Raw genomic sequence first — 17,998 nt, 5'->3', positions numbered from 1 at the left:
TTCCAGTGTTGATTCAAATGCCCCAGAGCATTGGACTTCTCTATTTTCTTTCTTTTTTTAAGGAATTGAAAACCAGTGGTAGCATGTTATTTTCAGAATGTCTTGTGCTGCATATTTCATACAAAAGATATGCATTTGCATTCTAATTAGAAATTATTTGACTGCACTACACATAATTGTGTGTGACAGCATTCTGCTCTAGGAAATCTCTGTATTTAAAAAAAAAAAAATCACTGCTAAACCCCCAAACAAAATAAAACCTTGTGTTCCCTGTCTGTAAAATGGATTTCAAAGGCAAGTATGCTGCAGAATGTCAAGGAGGGAATAGCAAACAGGTTAAAAATGATAAAGGATGGCTGTGCAGTGATTTAAGCAGACTATTTCTTTTATTTTTGCAGTAGTATTATTGACTCCACCGAGTATAGCCAGCCTCCAGGCTTCAGTGGCAGTTCTCAGGTAAGATAATATATAAAAGTCTGCATGGGGGGAATGGGAGGGTGAATGTGGAGGTTGGGCAGGGTTGAGGTGCACCTTCATCCATCTCCAGAGTACTGGTCAGCTGGAGCCTTGAAAATGCTTTTAACTGGGCAGCTGCAGCTGTAGGAATGATTGTGCCCAGTTGTGTCAGAGACCTGGTGTAATGTGTTTAGACATCTGACTTTCTTCTTAAAGCTGACTCTTCTATGGAAGAGGGGATATCATGTCCCATGTGGGCAGCACTGGGGAAGGGACATAAATCCCCAACCCTTTGCCTTGGCTTAAATAGCTGCAGATCAAGCTTAACTTTGAAAACAAAAAAAGAATCTCCAGGCACAGTTACTTCATTTGTCCTCATCAGAGCCTTTTACAAACAATTAAAAATTCATATAGAGGGTAAAAAGCTGTGTATACAATGGAGCTGTTTGGCAGGCAGCCTCCAAACTGTCTGATCCATAGGGCTTCCCAAATTCCAAGCAACACTTCTGTAGTCTTGCACTTTGGAGGGATTCAGCTGGGCTGGGGAGGTGTCGCTCATACCCAGCTCACAGTTCCAAAAAGGTTTCACTGCTTTCATTTGGGCAGATGAACTGCTGGGCACATTCCAGCTGTGCCTTGGGTGCTCTCTGGTGGTGGTGGTGGTGGACCATCTCTGGCACACACCAGCATGAAACTGGTAAATTAACAGCTTGAAGTGCTGTTGGATCTTATTTGATGTAAAGCAAAAAAACACCTGGACACGTACATGTTTAAATACAGCTCTGTAACTAATTGTTAATTAGAAAATTCCATCTATTAGTTTGTGGGAAAAAGTTTGTTGCTGTTACTCTGGTCTTTGGAGGTTTTTGCTTGAACAGAGAGTTGTAGTTCTACCCCATTTCAGAGGGCAGGTGTAATGTAGATGGAGGTTTCATGTTCAGGACTCTGATGTGCTGCAGTGTATTGTTCTCCAGTGACATTACTTGTCTCAGTACTTCCTATTTCAAAGCCAAAATTAATAGCACAGCTATCCTGCTGGTGAGCTCACAAAACAAACAACCTAGACTTTCTAGTCATTCTGTATGACAGCCTTATTTGTGTGAGAATAATCCTTTTTGTCCTCAAATGTGATTTCTTGTCCTCAAGAGTGCAAGATCTGTACTCTCAAGTACAAATTTTCAAATTAAACTTTAATATATGTTTGGATGGGGAGTTCAAAGACAGCTCTTGAAGTTAAACACTTCTGTTCAAAGGTAGTCTAATTTCAGCAAGACTTTAGCATAAAAAGAGTTTTAAGAATATAAATTAAATTGTGGGGTTTTTCCCTAATTGTCAGTCACAGCAAAAATCACATATTGGGCACTGCTGGCAGTAAGAGTTATCTAGGATGGACTGCACAGCTTTCCTTTCAATATAATTACATTGCCCACAAACATGTTGTTAGGGAAGAATTTATATACCACAAAGCTCTAGGACAGTTCTCTTCCAGAAGATGAGCTTCAGAAGTAAATAGTGGACAAGTCACTTAGGCCCTGGGGAATTGTGTTGGTAGTATTTAATGGCAGTACCTTTTTTTCTGCTGGAAATAAGGAGCTTGTGTGCAGCTAAGAAGCTTTTTCACAGTTGTTAGAGGAGTCTTTAGAGTATCTGATGGAGTTCAGACAGTAAAATCACTCCTGATAACAGAGGAGTCAAATCTGATATTCTCAACTAGGACAACCTTAGTAGTTTTAGCTATTGAATAAAAATTGCTTGGTATCTTTTCTATTTTTTCTAATTTTTCCCTCCTGCTGCCCAGTATTGCTTAGAAAGTAGTCAGGGAGGAAGCGTTATGGAAGCTGAATATCTGTTTTTTGGCAAAATGTGAGCAAGTTGAAATGCTTAGGTGGGGGTGATGTGATGACTGTGGGCTAGTGCCCCTTGCTTGGTTCTCAGCACAGCTGGGTGTCCAGGTGCCAGCCTGAGACCTGCTCCACAGGGATCTTCCTTGGGAGGCAGCAGGCAAACTCTTACCTGATGGATTCCATCTCAGTGTGGACTGGGATCTGGCAGGTCAGGCTTGGGTTTGGGTTGTGTCACTCGCTGTGGTTCAGGCAGCTTGCCTTGACTTCAGACTGAAATGATGTTCGGTGCCTGAAGTTGTCTTGAGCCCAAATCACTGCTGATGTGCTGAGAGACTGGAGGCTGGTGCACAAAAATGATAGGAAGAGACTATAGAAGTGTTCTATTAGAGCTTTTTAAAGATGTAAATTTTTAGAAAACGGTACTTGAAGGTATTGATGTAGGAGCACTTCCTGCTGTTTTGTGTTGAGGTTGGAGCTGGTTTTGAGATGAAACAAGCTGTGAGGACCATGGGTGCTGACACAGGCAAGTGTGAGCCATGATGTCAGTGTGTGGGAAGTGCTGGCTTGGAGGTTTCACTGCTTGGGGTTTGTTTTTTACCTAAAATGCTAGATTGCTTTTCATACAGGTACAAACAAAATTGGAGTGGGCTGTAAACTTACTTTGTTCTTGTTGGCTTGATGGGTGGCTGTAATGAGGACAGGCTGTTCCCCTGCATAGATTGAGGGGGAGTTGGACACAAAGTGGGTTTTGTTAGGGCCATTGAGTAGCATTACAGGCCCTGTACTTGCTCAAGGATGTTGTTCATTAGGGAATTTGATGGTTCTTAAATCTTTTAAAATTTAGCTTTGAGGATGTGGTATGTGAGGCTTGTTAAATAGAACCCAAAGCAAGGAGCTCTTTGTGCTTCTTGTGTAGTAGAGGGTTTCATTCCTTTTCATCACTTGTGATTAAAATGGTGAGTACTGCATTTTCTGTGTTTGCTCCTGCAGGAAAGATTACCCACGTAGTTTAAATCCTTTGCTCCTACATCTCACTATTACTGTTTGGGAAGGTTGGAGAATGGCTTTAATGATGAGCTTCAGGAACTTCTTTTCAATTAACCTTTGAACTTCATGCTGTCTTCTGCTTCTGCTTTATTTGCTTAGTTTTACAGAGAGTTACCGAGTTGCTTCAAAAGAAGTAATTCAGTAACTAACTCATTAAAATAAACATTTCATTCTCTTTTAATGAGCTGTCTGCCAAGGATCTGGGGAGTATTTGTTGTACAGTCTGTTTGATTTGTGAAGCTGCAAGTTGGCCTATGCTGTCTATCTGTATAAATGCAAGACAAGACTCCCCAAGGTTTGGGATTGCCTGTCCTGTATGCTAGAATCACTAAATTTACTAAGGTTCAGGAAACAAAAACTGTCTAAAAGCAGGGATTAGTTTTTGTTACGTTAAAGGGTGCACCATAGGACCCTAAGAAATAACTGTTGACAGTGCCAAGATCCTTCATTTATTGTCATTTTACACTTCTGACCTATTGCACATATTGTATAATTGCTTATAATTGGGTAAAAATCTATAGAAGTGAAACCCAGGGCTGGCTTTTAACTTTCTGAAGAGCTGTCCCTTCCCCACTCAGACCAAAAAGCAGCCGTGGTACAACAGCACGCTGGCCTCGCGACGCAAGCGCCTCACAGCCCATTTTGAGGACCTGGAGCAGTGCTACTTTTCCACCAGGATGACTCGTGTCTCGGGTGAGTTCTCACGTGGTGTTCCACCTCTGATGTCAGGTACTTCTTGCAGAAAAGCTTTGCTTTTGAGAGAGCAGTTTTCTCTTCTTCCTTGCATGAAAATGTGGCTATACACATTGCTGTTCCTCAGATCATCCTGTTTCGCTATTCTAGACCAATCTTTGAAGTTGCTAAATTTGGAAAACTTAATCCTGTCACTTTGGAGGGGCACATGTATTGCTTTGTAATCCCTTACTGTGAAGGGCAGGACCCACAATAAACAATTTCTCTGCCTGTTCTGAAGATGAAAATGCCTGAAAGCAGTAGTTGAGTTGTCTTTCCACTAGATGTGGTATAAACCCAGTAGTTAAAAACATTGCTATTGAGATGCTGCAGGGGTATAAACATAAATGGATGCATTCTCCTATATTTAGCATGCAAGAGGACAGGTGGAGGTTATCCTTTGTTTTCTAGACTGTGTCTTGGTTAACAAATGGTTTGGACCACAGAAGCTGAGTGTGCAGCAGTGCTGTTGTCCCATGGGGCTCACCTTAGATTTAAGGCTTGTTTTGTAAAATTAGAAGCTGTTTTCAAAATTGCCTGGATTGCCTCATTCATAATTGAGTAACAGTGTGACAGCAGCTAGAGTAATTGTTGCCTAGTGGATGCATGGGTCTTAATTACACACAAGATTCTCCTAAGAAATGAGAGGGTCAAATAAGTGTGTCTTCAGGGCAAGGAGGGTTGTTCTGTGGCCCCTCTGGAGGGAAAACCAGCTTGGCAAGAAAAGCTTCAGGCAATGGACTGTGGCTGGCAAGATATTTGCAGCACCAAGCTTTGAGTTGCAGCCCATATTGAGTGTGACAGACTGCAAGGAAAGCAGCCAGCCCTCAGGGGGTGGGAGACATCACTTAGGGATGAGAGGAAACCAGGCACTGGTTGCTGCAGCAAAGTATCTTTGCTTACAGCCTTGGAAGTCAAGGACCAACCTCCCTAGGCAGGATTGCTGGGGTAGAAACCTCTGCTTTTTTCTTCATGAATTTTGGTTTAGTCTCTTTAAAATAAATAAATTCAAAGTAATTTAAAAAGTTAATTAATTAATGGCTCGAAATATAAAGGCTGCAGCATGTCTTAGGGGAGCTCACTCTTAAAAGTAAATACATCTTCCTACTTGAGAGCATGGACTGGCTCAGTTCTCATTGTGCACAGCAAAATGATTTTAACAAGGAATGCAACATGTTGGGAGGTTACTTCACTATCTGAAAGACTGGAGAAGCACATTGCATGTGTCCAGCCAGATCCCTGTGAAGTGCTAGCAGGTGATTTGCAGAATGCACTTCTTCACAGCTCACACTGAGATGTTTTCATGCAGAGCTGTCTTGGTGATGCATAACTGTGTTTATGTAAAAATAAAACTTATTAACCAAGGATAACAAATGGGGCTTTTCCCAGCATTCCCTTGTAGAAGGCATTCTTCTTCATAATTGGAACTATAAATATGAATGCAGTGAAATTGGGTTTTTGTATTTGTATGTGTCAGTTGCACCAAGAGCAGAGGATTTGCAAGTGCAGATTTTCTCCTAAATAAGGATAACCTATGATACTTCATTAAGTTTTCCTCTCCTAGGTCATTCCTGCATTTTGACTCATTTTAAATGGGATTTAATGTGGATTTAAAGCTTTTTGCAAGAAGTGCCTCTGACTGTTTGAGTAGGGAGTGGAGACATAACATTACTGTAATTATCAAATGGCCTTGCACTTTGACGGGGAAAATGTCTTGAGAAATAATAATCAGTTTTCCAGGCACACATAGAGAATAAATTATAGGAGGACTGTATGCTTGATCTCTAAATGAGGGAAATAGAAGGGTAGCAGCTATTTGTCCCTATCACAGTGCTGAAGGAGAAGAGAGTCTTTGAAAAACCCTGACTGATGTTTGTGTTGCTTCTCGAGCTGTTTCCTGTAGTGGTCAGGTGCTGATGATGTTAATTTAGAGCAGCACTTTGTTCATTTTGCACCTTTTCATCCCTCTAACATGGATAATGTATTTGCTAGTACCCCTAAGCATGCTAATTGCTAGCCTTCACTGTTCCTTTATGCACTCAAACATTAAACAGTGCATATGAGGGACACTTCAAAATGCCTTACAAGAGATAACAATTTCTGATGGCAAGGAATTACCGGAGTGCAGAAATTATTATTCTCTGTGTTTTCCCCTAAGAAATCACAGCTGGATTTTGCTTTTATAATCAACCTCTCTTTTTTCACCCTGGTATTTCCAAGCCTTTCTAATAAATGGATCTTGTTGTTTCCTTATGCTGCTCATAAGGCTAGTTTAACTAGTGGGTGGAATTTAATCTCTGGTGGGTGTGGGGGTGTGTGTATGTGTGATTTCTCTGCTGCTGCAGTGGATGCTGAGGTGTGCAGTACCTGTAAACCAGCAGTGTTAGCTGGAGTTCCCCTAAAATGAACTGGTGCAAAAAGAAAGTGAGGGTGGAAGCATTAAAGAAAGGATTATGAGAATTGCTGCAAATTTGGGGGGTCATTGTGAAGCCTGAAGGCACTGCCTGATGTTTGGCTGTGGATACGTGATTGTATTGGGAATACAGATTTACTTGTGAGACATCTCTGTAAGTTAGGAATTTTTCCTTATGTACAAAATACTAAAATTTAAAATGGTTTAAATAAAATTACATTCTTACCAAGAAAAGTTAGGACTTCTGAGAATTCAGTGAATGACTTTCAACTATCTACACTGCAAGTTGCTTTTAACTTTTGTAGTAAACTGTTCCATTTCCCACAGAATATTTATCATCATTATTCAAGCTGGCTCAATTTCACCTTGTCTGTTGAAGGTCATAATTTTCACAAAACTTCTAGTACAGGGAGCCTTCTGGTTTCATGCTTGTCTTCCTTCTCTAGCCCTGAAATGATTCTCCCTTAGCTCTGTTGCTTTTGGAATAACAAGAGAGGTATTTTTTACTAAAAGCATTTTGAATGTAATTGGCACCAAATGTAGACATACTGTAACAGAAGAGGGAGAGAGATATACTTTCACCTCTGTTGAAAAGACATGTCCTTTGCAGTGCATTTTGTTATGCTTAAAAGTTTTCTGTTAATAATCTATATGGCCCACGGGCTCTGAATGTGAGTAAAATAAATGAGCTTACAAAATTGTATTTGACTTTTTGGCAGATTCTCAGCACAGTAGGTTCACCCAGCATTGGAGTGGAGAGATTTTATTTGTGCTCTGAAAATCTCAGAATGCCTTCAGAGAACGCTAGAGATGAGAGAGCCTGGTTTTGACAAAGAATCCTCCCCAAATAACAAGCATCACCCAGAGACATAGATCTTGATTTTAGTGTTTACTGTTGAGTTTACCTTCTTACTCTGTTTCTGCCCCCTCCAATGTTGTTGCCTCTTCCTAGATGACAGCAGAACCACCAGCCAGCTGGATGAGTTTCAGGAGTGTCTGTCCAAGTTCACGCGCTACAATTCTGTCCGACCGCTGGCAACGCTGTCCTACGCCAGTGACCTCTACAATGGCTCCAGCATAGTGTCCAGGTAGGGCACACTGTGTGCTGACCATGTGGCTGTGGGCTGCTGAGGCTGACTTAATCAATATTAAGCAAGTTCTTGTTGGTGTATATGCCAAAAATATGTATTTCCCAAAAATAGTTTTGGGAAATGTGTGACTGCGTGTGATGATTTTGTGACTATCATTGATCTGTGAAGGCACTCAGATACCTCAGCAGTACTCATTATTCCTGTTGGTATTGATTAAGACCAAATCCAGAACCCCTGAGGTGCCAGTGTCAGCAGCTGTTGTACAAAGCCTGTTGTCTTCATGTTAGCTTGGTTGTGTTGTTGTGATGCAGTTCTAGCATTTTAAAAACCAACCATCTTCTTTGATAGTCTTAAGAATCTGTGGTGGTTTTACATTTTGTTGGTAGGTCACAATGGCAAATATGAAAAAGCTGAGTTGCTTTTAGCTGTGATTCCTTGAAGTCCTGGGCTTTGGAAGCTGTTTGTAGTGCTGAAAGCACAAGTGAGGGTGTGGTTGTAAAGCCAATGCAACAATTCTGTTCTTGCCAGCAATTCCTCTCTATCCCAGCTGTGCAAGATGGTCATGTCCTATGTACTGCTGCTGAAGCTCATCTGAGCCTCCTGTGGACCAAATTTGACTCATAGCTGGTGAAATGCTTTTGACTGTCTTTCAACAGAATCATTTTCTTCTAGTTCAGGTCCATGAACCAGCTCCCTTAGGGATCAGGCTATAATAGAGCACATAAAGAGGATGGATATTGCTGCAGCACTAGCCTTAAACTGGTTTCTCCCACCCTGGGGGTTTTGCTTATTTGTGGTAGTTTGTCTTTGGAGCTCCTTGGGGTAGAAAAAATGATGGAATATCTTAACTAGGAAATCTTCTCTGCATGGAATATGTGCAGGACCTCTTTGAGCTTCTTGCAAGCACATTTCACCGATTTAAATGTTTGTTCACTGCAGTCTCTTGAGAGAAGGAGTAGTATCATCCCTGTTTTATATATGGGGAACACGAAATCCAAAGAGACCCTACCTGAGGTCTTGGGAAAAACATTATGTTGACAAGATAGATAAATTAAACTTGTGTTTTCTGACTTTTCATCTAGTGCCTTACAAAGGGGCCTCATGGAGAGTGACAGAAGAGCTTGAATGTTTGTTGAGGCACCCCAAGAAATTTACACTATTGAAGAAATTGGAGGCATTGTGTAGCACAGATTTTGTTTAAAGCAGCATTGATTCCTTAACTACTGCAATATGTAGCAGGAATGTGTAATGTCCGACTTAGGCAGAGGTCAGAGCACAGTAATCAGGAATCTGACGTATATTTAACCTGCACTGATTGGGTTCACACCAGCTGCAATGAAATGCAGATGGGAATCTCACTGCAATGTAGACAAACTTTCTCAACTACTAGTTCAGCATGGATTGGATTTTGCTCCTTTGCCCTTTCTTCTCCTTGACATTCTGCAAGAGCAGCATTTTTGTGGTATTTGCTTAGAAAATGCTGGAAGGACAGTAAATCGCACTCATGTTTGAAGGCATTCTAATTCTTGGGTGAAATATAAGTTTGAAAAATGTTTGTTACTATTATAATGAAGATACAGTGAAGTGTTCTTCAAGCCAGTCCTAGAATTGGTAATTAAATGCATTTTACTGAAAAATAACTTGGTTTCCAAGTCAGTGTTCTCCCCTGCTCATGTTTTTTATTGATCAAAGCATTTGAGAAACTTTTAGAGGTTTTAGAGTGTAGGCTAAGACAGTTCACATCTGAGTGTGTCCTTAAGTGCTTTGGTAAAGCAGTTTTGCTGAGTGTGCTGCTGCCATTGTTCTTGTTGGCTTCTGGCTATTCAAACAGCTCCTGTAAATCAGAATTTGTTAATCAAGAATTTACCCTTAGTATGTGTTGGCCAACACAGGCCAGTGTTCACCATTTTTTTTCATTTAAACTGATACCCTCAAGTTGAGAGAGTCTGTGAAACTAAATAAGAGCAGCTTTTTGGTATTCACATATGAGCCAAATGAAGGTATTTAAAAAGTGAAATAATGCTTTTAAGGTGATGTGAAAAGTTTAATTGTTTATTTGGTCTACCACACTGATCTTTAAAGATTTTCCTGGGGATGGAGTAGGAAACAGTGATGAAATGGAAGAAGGTTAAGTCTTGGTGTTTAGCTGTTGCTGTTGAGACAAATGGATTTAAATACAGAGTTAATACAAGTCTAATACATAAGAAGTCTTCATAAAATTCTTAGGCAGTATTTTAAAGGGATATTTTAAGTATACTTCAAAATACAAATAGAACTGACCAGAAGTTAGATTTCCTTGTTTTTGTTTTGTTTTGTTTTTTAAATAAGTTGCTGTTATAGAGGGACAGAATACAAGAGGTTTGGTTTGATTGCTCTAACCCTACATAAAGTTCACGGATGACTCCCAAAGATCTGCTGGCTTAAACAACTTTTTTTTTTTATTAATAAGATGTATTACCTTTAGGTTCACAAAGGAGAAGGATGTAAATAATCCTTTTCTGCAAAACACTGATGTTTAGAAGTGAAATAAAATTGGGTTTATGCTAACAGGGTAAAAAGTGTAATTAAAGACTGTGTACAAACAGGCTGAAAAACCTGTGGAACTGGGCAGCAGCAATACCCTCCTGAGAGCCTTGTGGTAAGAATGTTTATGGATTCTGGACTTAAATGTGGACTAATGAATCACTGTAAACATATGTATGTAGTGTTACTAAAAAAAATCTGATTAAATGTTTAGGAATGTTCCAGTTGCCTTTTGCAAAGAGGAGGCAAAGAAGGAAAATTTCAACCCTTTGTCCTTTTTCCCTTATTTTCTTCAAGAACACCAGATTATCAAGAACAGCATTCAGGGAAAGCACATTTGAGGCTTTGCTCTTGGAGGTTACTGAGTTTTGCTGTAACATCAAGGGGACAAGCTTGCAGTATCAATGTGCAAGTATCTCAGTATGCTAAATGGCTTTTTAATACACTCACTTCTCTTAAGTACAAAGTATTTACAGTTTTCACAAGTATATTAAATTTTGTTAGAATTGGGCCAAGGAATAAATTTTCCATTTATTATTCCCCCAGACAGAGCAGTTGTCAGAGCTTAACTTTCCTTCTCTCTGCTGGCAGTGGCAATAAATGTAAAGTCTTTCTTTTAAAGATGAGTCTGTAAACTGCTGCGTTAGCATTACAGTGATTTATGGAGAAAATTGCTTTACCACTGTCAGGGGCCTTCAGAGAATAATGTGGCAGTCTTTCATATTTGAGAAAAAGAACAGGAAAATCCAAGAAATGTACCACAATGAGACATCTCTCTGAAGCCTGGTTATCAGACAGCTGGTTCTCCCTGCTCCACGATTCCCAGCTTTGGGAAGTGAGTAAACTCTGAAGTTTGGGGGCTTTGTGTGGTTTTTTGTCACTGGCTCAGACTTCAAATTCTTCTAGATTAGTTTACTATTTCTCTGAAAGATCTTAAAGTTACATTTAAAAGGTTTTGGATAGGTGACACTAGCTATCTAAAGGCTCAATGATTTACAGAGAGGGAAATAAACAACTTGTGGTTTTGGCTGGAGAAACCTTGGTCAACTCATCTGTTGAATCATGATCCAGTATTCAAAAACTGCATCTTACCTTTGGTGTCCATTATATTTTTTCCATTGCTTTCTCATTGTTCCATTGCTTCTAAGTAATGATTGAGATGTGAAGAGGTATCTCTTAGCATTCAAACAGTATGAATAAGTCTGTTTCAAAATTACATTTGTGTTTGTGTTCACCCTTTCAGTAGCATGACCTGAAATCCTTTCTTCAAAGGTGAGCTTAAAAGAAAAAAATTCATTATGAGTGAGTTTTTCATGTATTCATTGAACTGTTTAATTTGTGTGTTGCCCTTTTTACTTTGGACTGCAATTATTTGTCCATTTAAATTCTCAGATCCAGACTTTAACAAGATACATTTTAGTTCTGAATCCACCATAACAAACCTTTTTTTTTTTTTTTTTTTTTTTTTTTTTTTAATGCTTGGGCTGCCTAGAATTAGATGAGCCATTTTATTAAGTTTGTGACCAGCAATGCTTCTTTATCTTGTAGGTAAAGATAAATGAATGAAATTGAAGTGGGTTTATCCTTCACAGGATTGTTTGAGTGTAGTAGATGCTGCTCCTTAAGAAATGAGGAAGGCTGGATTTTACTTATAGCCTGTTAAATAAACCATTTTTTAAATGGACTCTTATTTACAAGTGGCAGCTCAAAACTGGACAAATCTGTCTTATTTGAACCGTTCCCAAAAGTAGAAGGGAGCGAGAAATGTTTGGATAAGGAGGCTTAAATTGCAGAATTACCAAGGAAACTTGGGAGTATAATTCCCTGAACCTACTTGAAGTTTGTGCTTCTCCTGGGGTTCTCTTCCTTTCCTTCATCTGAAGGTCTGTGTTTTAGATCAGACATTTTCTGGGGCTGAAATGGGATTTTTGTTTAATTAGAGCTGAGTGAAGTACAGAGCCTTTCCCTTACTTTCCCATCTTTCTGTGGAGGGCTGAACTGATATATTTCCTAGTCCATGATTGTGGTCTGGGTCCCTTGAGCAGAAGCTAAATGTGACTTGTACCCAGCAAAAGGGTTATGCAGGGGTCAGTGCTGATCTCTGAATTCAGAGTTCAGGGACACTCTGCCCTGGAACACAGCCCTCCAAGTCCCAGGATGGGCTGCTGCTACCAAGGACTGACAGCAGAAAAGAGCTTATTTGCTCTTATTTCCAGTCTTGGTCTGAAAAGTAAACCTTCTGGTGACCACGGTGATGCTGCAGAGAGAAGTTTTTTCTTTCATCAACATAAGAGCTAAAACTTAACTTGAAATTGGGAGGTTAATGAATGGAAGTGGCATGGCTGCCAGTGGGACCTTATTTTTTTTTTTTTTCCACTAATTTCAGACAATTTGGCAGTATGAAGATCTTTTTCTCATTAAGCTCTCTTAGTACTTGAAACCTGTCTTCATCTGGAGACAATTAGATGAGAATTTTTAGCTGAATTTCAACTTGATGAATTTTCATAAATGATCTGTTAAAAGGATTGAGCAATCTTTCGGTTAATTTGGGGAACTGGCTTTTAAACAAAATGTTTTAAATAGTGAGTGTTCTTCAGTTTTTTTCTTTTTTTCTTTCAATATCTTGAAGGATCTATATGCAGTTTAGGCAAGGAGTTTCCATGCCTCACCACGTAGCAGTCACTGCCTGCAGCACATGGGGTAATCCAGTTTTGGAGTAGGATTCTCAAAGGGATATGGTGCAAGCTGTATCCTCAGATTCATTCAAGAACAGGCTGAAGAAAGCCCTGAGCAACCTGGTGTGGTCAGAGCTGCCCCTGCTCTGGCCAGGGTATTGGACTAGAGACCTCAGTATTGGGGACTGTACTTAGATAAAGGTACATGACCAGAGCATTAGAAATTTTACATTTTGCCCTCACTTTCTACTGAGCATCTTCCTCTGGCCTTAGATTTTAAGGAGGAATTTAAGGAGGAGCTCTGTATGTGGTTTTAGCATGTGTAGTGCAAAGGATATTTCACTTCCTACAAACCTTATGATCGCTACTTACAATTTCAACATGATTGTATTTATTAGATTTAAGATTACTTTTCTGTTGAAGTTTCCTGAAAGTGCAGAAACTCACAATGGATGCTGTAGTGTCAGAAATGTACTTTGAGAAATCAATATTCAGGTAGGAGGATGGTACTGATGCCTTTTTCAGCCTAGAAATGAAACAACACATGCTTTCAATATAATATAGAAGGTAATATAAAAGTGGATCTTTATTTTGAGGCCTCCAGGGGCAGTCATGGAGAATATCCCCAAAGGCTGTCCACACAGTTTTTATAAGTTTAGCCATTTAGCATAATTGACAAAAAAGCAGTTAGGAGGACAAGTGGTGATGCAGTTCCCCTCCAGGTCAAGCCCTTTCTCTGGACCACCCCCCCTTGGTACTAGCTGTGCTTTATGAAAATGTATCCTGAAGAGTTCTTCTCAACCTTGGTAGCCAGAAAGAACCAAGATACTTCAGGGGCCCTGGAATTTGTTTTATCTTTCTGCTTATGGAAAGGGCATGGAAAATTACTGGGAAAACTAGCAACTAATGCAATAGTCTCCAGAGATACAAATAAATGTGCAAAGAATACAGAGAAAAAAGCATACAGAAAAAAAAGCAAAAACCAAAATGGCATCATTAACACATGGAAATTGCCTTGCATCATTGCATCCACCCCTCTTTATTGCTCAGGATGAAAATCTTTTCAGTGAGGCTGGAGGTAGCTGCCCTTCCATTCCTCCTGATGTTAATGTGGTAATGGGTGTCATCAGGCAGCAGTGGTGTGTCTTGGCCTCAAGAACTGGGCAGGCAAGCCACAGAAGCTGTGGTTCCAGCATCTTAGATGCACAATTCACATTCTGACAGTTTGTAAAAGTCAAAGATGGATTTCATTTAATCCCCCCCAATTTTATAGCTTTCATTTGGCATTGAGTGTTGATACAGTGAATTCTTGTTTCTGCCTTAAGACAAAAACCTCTTTATTAACAGAACATGGATTTGTGTATCTTATTACAGTATTCTTTTAATTTTCTAGCCATATTTATTGTAAAATTCCTGAATTTCTTTAACTGCTAATGATCTGAACAGCATTTGCATGCCTTTGGATTTTTTGTGTTTGTTCCTGGCCGGCTAGAGACATTAGCCTTTTAAATGGTGGGGGTAGTTGAGCAATATTATAAGAGTGTGTTAAAGCATCAAAGAGGTCTAGTGTGGGCTTAAATGATACTGAGAATAAACCTTACAAGCAGCTCAGCCTGGAGAAGAGTCTTGAGCTCATGATTATTAATATATCATCGTTTGCATTAATAAATAGAGTTTCTGAGGCATGTTTGGGATTTATGTGCTGCATAGTTGTTTCCTAGAATAAGGTAATAAATAACACAGAATAAGCTATGAAGTGATGTTTGTTTTCATGGGATTATATACAAGTGTGTGCATACATTTGTGCAAATGAAGTCAGGACAACTTCTGAGACCGTGGAATTAAGGGTATACATGAATCATTCTTTAGAAAAAGTAAAAAAGGATAGCATTCAAAATACTGATGAAATAAGATTCAAAGTGCCATCAAAACAAATCTCATGAAACAGTTTTGTCAGCTGGATGAGAAATGTTTCAAATGATGCTTTAACCTTGTTCTGTCATTACCAGGCAGTAGGAACATTGCAGTTAAGCCCATCCTCTGGCTGCTTGGGAAAGGCTTGTCTGTGGTGTATGGATTTAATATTTAGGAAGGCTGGTGCCTGTTGGATTGAGCTGAGTTGTCTAAAGAGGTTACTGTCTCCAGCTGTCCCTCCAGATTCTCTGCAGAGTGTCTGGCAGAAGAACTGGTAGCAGTGTCAGGAAAATGCAGAGGCTTGAGTTGCTGGAGTGCTAGGCTTGGGGTGGTGATTTGTCCTGTGAAATGGGACCTCTGGCAGTGTGGTCAGCTGGAGACAAACATCCTCAGCTGCTGCTGCCAAATCATGGAGGAAGCATGAATTGGAGCCTACAGACAGACTGCACTGTTTAAAGTCCCAGTATTGATGGAGATCTCTCTTTCAGATCTATTTGTTCCCTGCCTTGTCAGCTCTGTCAGCTGTTGCTGTGCTTAATTTTAAAGGAACAAAATCCTTGTTGGTTTAATAACAAAAGGGTGACTTGGAAACAAGCTTTTGAATGGCTTTATATCTAGAAGACACTTCAGTACTTGCCACAACTGAGCTGCTTCCTACTTAATGATGTAATCCTGATAAGTTGGTGCTGTTGTTCAGACTACCTTAGAGGCTGTTGTGGAGCAGGGTTTCCTCTCTAAAACCTCAGCTTGGGTAGAGGCTGCTATGTTCTGTCCCAGCTGAACGTGAAGAACTTCTTTCCTGTGCAGTGATGGTGCACTGGCAGATTGCCCAGAGCGCGTGTGGAGTCTCCCTCACTGAGATATTCCAGAACCATCTGGATGCAAGCCTGTGCCATGTGCTCTGGGATGATCCTGCTGGAGAAGGGAGGTGGCACCAGATGACCCACTGTGGTGGATTCCAGCCTTATCCATTCAGTGATTCTGTACTGGAAACACTTCCCAAACTTGAAGGCAGATGAGAATGTTTGGATAGTTGTAACCTATTCCACCTTAATGCTGGAAAATGTTGACTCTGTGCTGTGGCTGCTTCCAGCTGTTCAAAACCCACTGTGTATCAGCCCAGCTGGGTGAAATGGTACCTCCTGGGTTTCAAATATAGATACAGGTTACCCAAAATACTGCAGCAGGCAGACTGATAATTTGGCTTGAATTTTACATAGTGTCATAAGGAACGCTCTGCATTTAACTGTTGGCATTTTGAGTTAAATTTCTCCTGCTCCAGGAAATTATTTAAAATTGTGTTTGTGGAAAAACCGAATCTAATCCTCATTAAGTTGCAGGGTAGTCGTTTGCAGCAGCTTTGGCTCATTGTACTTCTGTGGATCTGGCATAGAATCCCTGGCATTGTCGTCATCTTCTCTTCAACATGCAGAAGAGCATCGCCCAGCAGTAAAGTGGCTTTTTATCAATACGCTTTTTATTTGGTGGCTTGCAGAATTCAGCAGTTCCCTATAGGTTTTCTCATCATTAGTGCTAATTAAGCCAAGTTCCCCTGAATGCATGAGTGGAAAAAAACCTTATGCAGCAGAAGAAGCTGTCTCTAGCTATAGTCTTATAGCCAAGATTGGGACTCTGCTATGGCTTTCTGGGATATTTTGGGTTGTATTTAGAGGTTCATAGTAACTTCTTTGCAAAGTAGAGAGGAGCATGGTTCTGAAAACTGAGCTAATGCAAGGAGCCCAATTAATCTCACAGCATAGTATACGCTCTCATTGGGTTTGAAAAAAGAGCGACTCCGTTTTATCTAGAGATGACAAAGCATAAAAGTCGCTCTGTTGGGTTTGATTTCCGAGCTGTGAGATGGATCTGAGCCTGGCAAATCTCCTCAATTCAGGTTTAATATTCTCCTTTAAACAAGCTCTTTATGGAACAGGAGTATTATGAAGTGGTCTCTGTTAGAACTGATGGCATTTCATTACACTTAAAAGGATTTTTATAAGCAAGAAGTGGGCCTGGAACTAGGTCTAATGACATTACTTTGTTAATGTGGTACCTTTTTATGCCTCTCTTCAAACAGAGCAGAACAGCCCTCCAGGCTACTGTGCCTGTAGGAGAGATCCTGAAAGTATGACTGCAGCATGGCTGTGCAATGATGTCTTTCCAAGGGAGCCCAGAGCTGAGGACTGCCCTTCCCTGTGCAGTGCAGGCTGGGCTAATGTAACAGCCTTCCCAGCCTGTTTCCCAGATGGTGGGGGGAAAGTTAATTAACACACAGAGCTGACTTTCCAGTCTCTTTTTTTTTTTGTGCTTCAAATAGAGGTTTGATTAGGGGTTACATTCTCATTGGATGTTTGGAGCCTGGAGGATGAGAGGAGATGGGAAGGGTATGCTGGGTGCATTCAATGGAGCCACTGGAGCTGGGATATTCCAGGCAACTCCAAAGGATGGCATCAGCCTGAAATAGCTTAGGGTCCTCTGTCCCACGGTGTTTATTAGACATCCATTAGACTTGAATCTGATTTGCTGAGAGTAGCTAAGATTACTTCACCTTGATCAGAGGACAAATCTGGCAAATTTCTGGTGATCTGGGGGTCACATCTAACCTAAGGTAATGTGATTCTTAGGGATAAAAGTGTTTGCTGTCTGATAGAATGACTTTGAGTGATAATCTCATTTATACATTTAACTTATCTATCCAAATAACAGTTTACAGAGAATTGAGGTTTAAGTGGTCCTTTCTGACTAGAGATAGCAACAACCCATCTGGGATCATGACATGCTTGCTCAGTTTATATTTTAGAAAACATTTGGCAGCCTGGGAGTTTGAATCAAGAAATATGTTCTGCAGTGGTGGTCTGTCCTTGTCCCTATGGCACAGATTAAGGACTCGGAAATAAAAGCAGTGACCTTACTTAGGTGGTGGTGCTCTGGAGTAAGGAGTAACTAATGGAACTGCTGCTTTATTATAGAGAAAAACCTCAGTGGTTTATTTCATCCACTCACAGCTTTAGCAAAACAAGCTTTTGATATTGAAACTTCATGTCCTTTGTTTCAGTAGCTTTTGTTTTTATGTGTGACAAAATGTAGGCTTTGAGCTGATAGAACACAAAGTCTGAGTGCTTTACTGCAGCTTCCTATGCCTGAGTATAGCTTTGTTTTTAAAAAACCATGTCAGTATGCTAGTAGTGCATACTTAGTGACACTAATTACCTTACTTAATTACTTAAAATATCAGTCTGTTGTAAGCAATCTCTCAGGTGTGTGATATTAATACCAATTTCTGTATTGGCCCCAGGTGCTTAA

General features: G+C 40.2%; 1 protein-coding gene across 3 annotated transcripts in view; it reads left to right on the top strand.

Moving 5' to 3' along the window:
- The window catches only part of COP1 (COP1 E3 ubiquitin ligase), a 125,011-nt gene that overhangs the window by 30,356 nt on the left and 76,657 nt on the right, over positions 1-17,998 (top strand). For all 3 annotated transcript variants that reach the window (XM_084211601.1, XM_084211602.1, XM_084211600.1), the window contains exons 9-11: positions 399-456; positions 3,926-4,040; positions 7,445-7,580. In XM_084211601.1, the coding sequence (XP_084067727.1) occupies positions 399-456; positions 3,926-4,040; positions 7,445-7,580 (309 nt within the window). The remainder of the gene's footprint in view (positions 1-398; positions 457-3,925; positions 4,041-7,444; positions 7,581-17,998) is intronic.

This window comes from Fringilla coelebs, assembly GCF_963513975.1.
Source record: "Fringilla coelebs genome assembly, chromosome: 9".
NCBI classification, from domain to species: Eukaryota; Metazoa; Chordata; class Aves; order Passeriformes; family Fringillidae; genus Fringilla; species Fringilla coelebs.
Note: the sequence above shows the minus strand (reverse complement) of the source record. Positions and strands in the feature narration are given on the sequence as shown.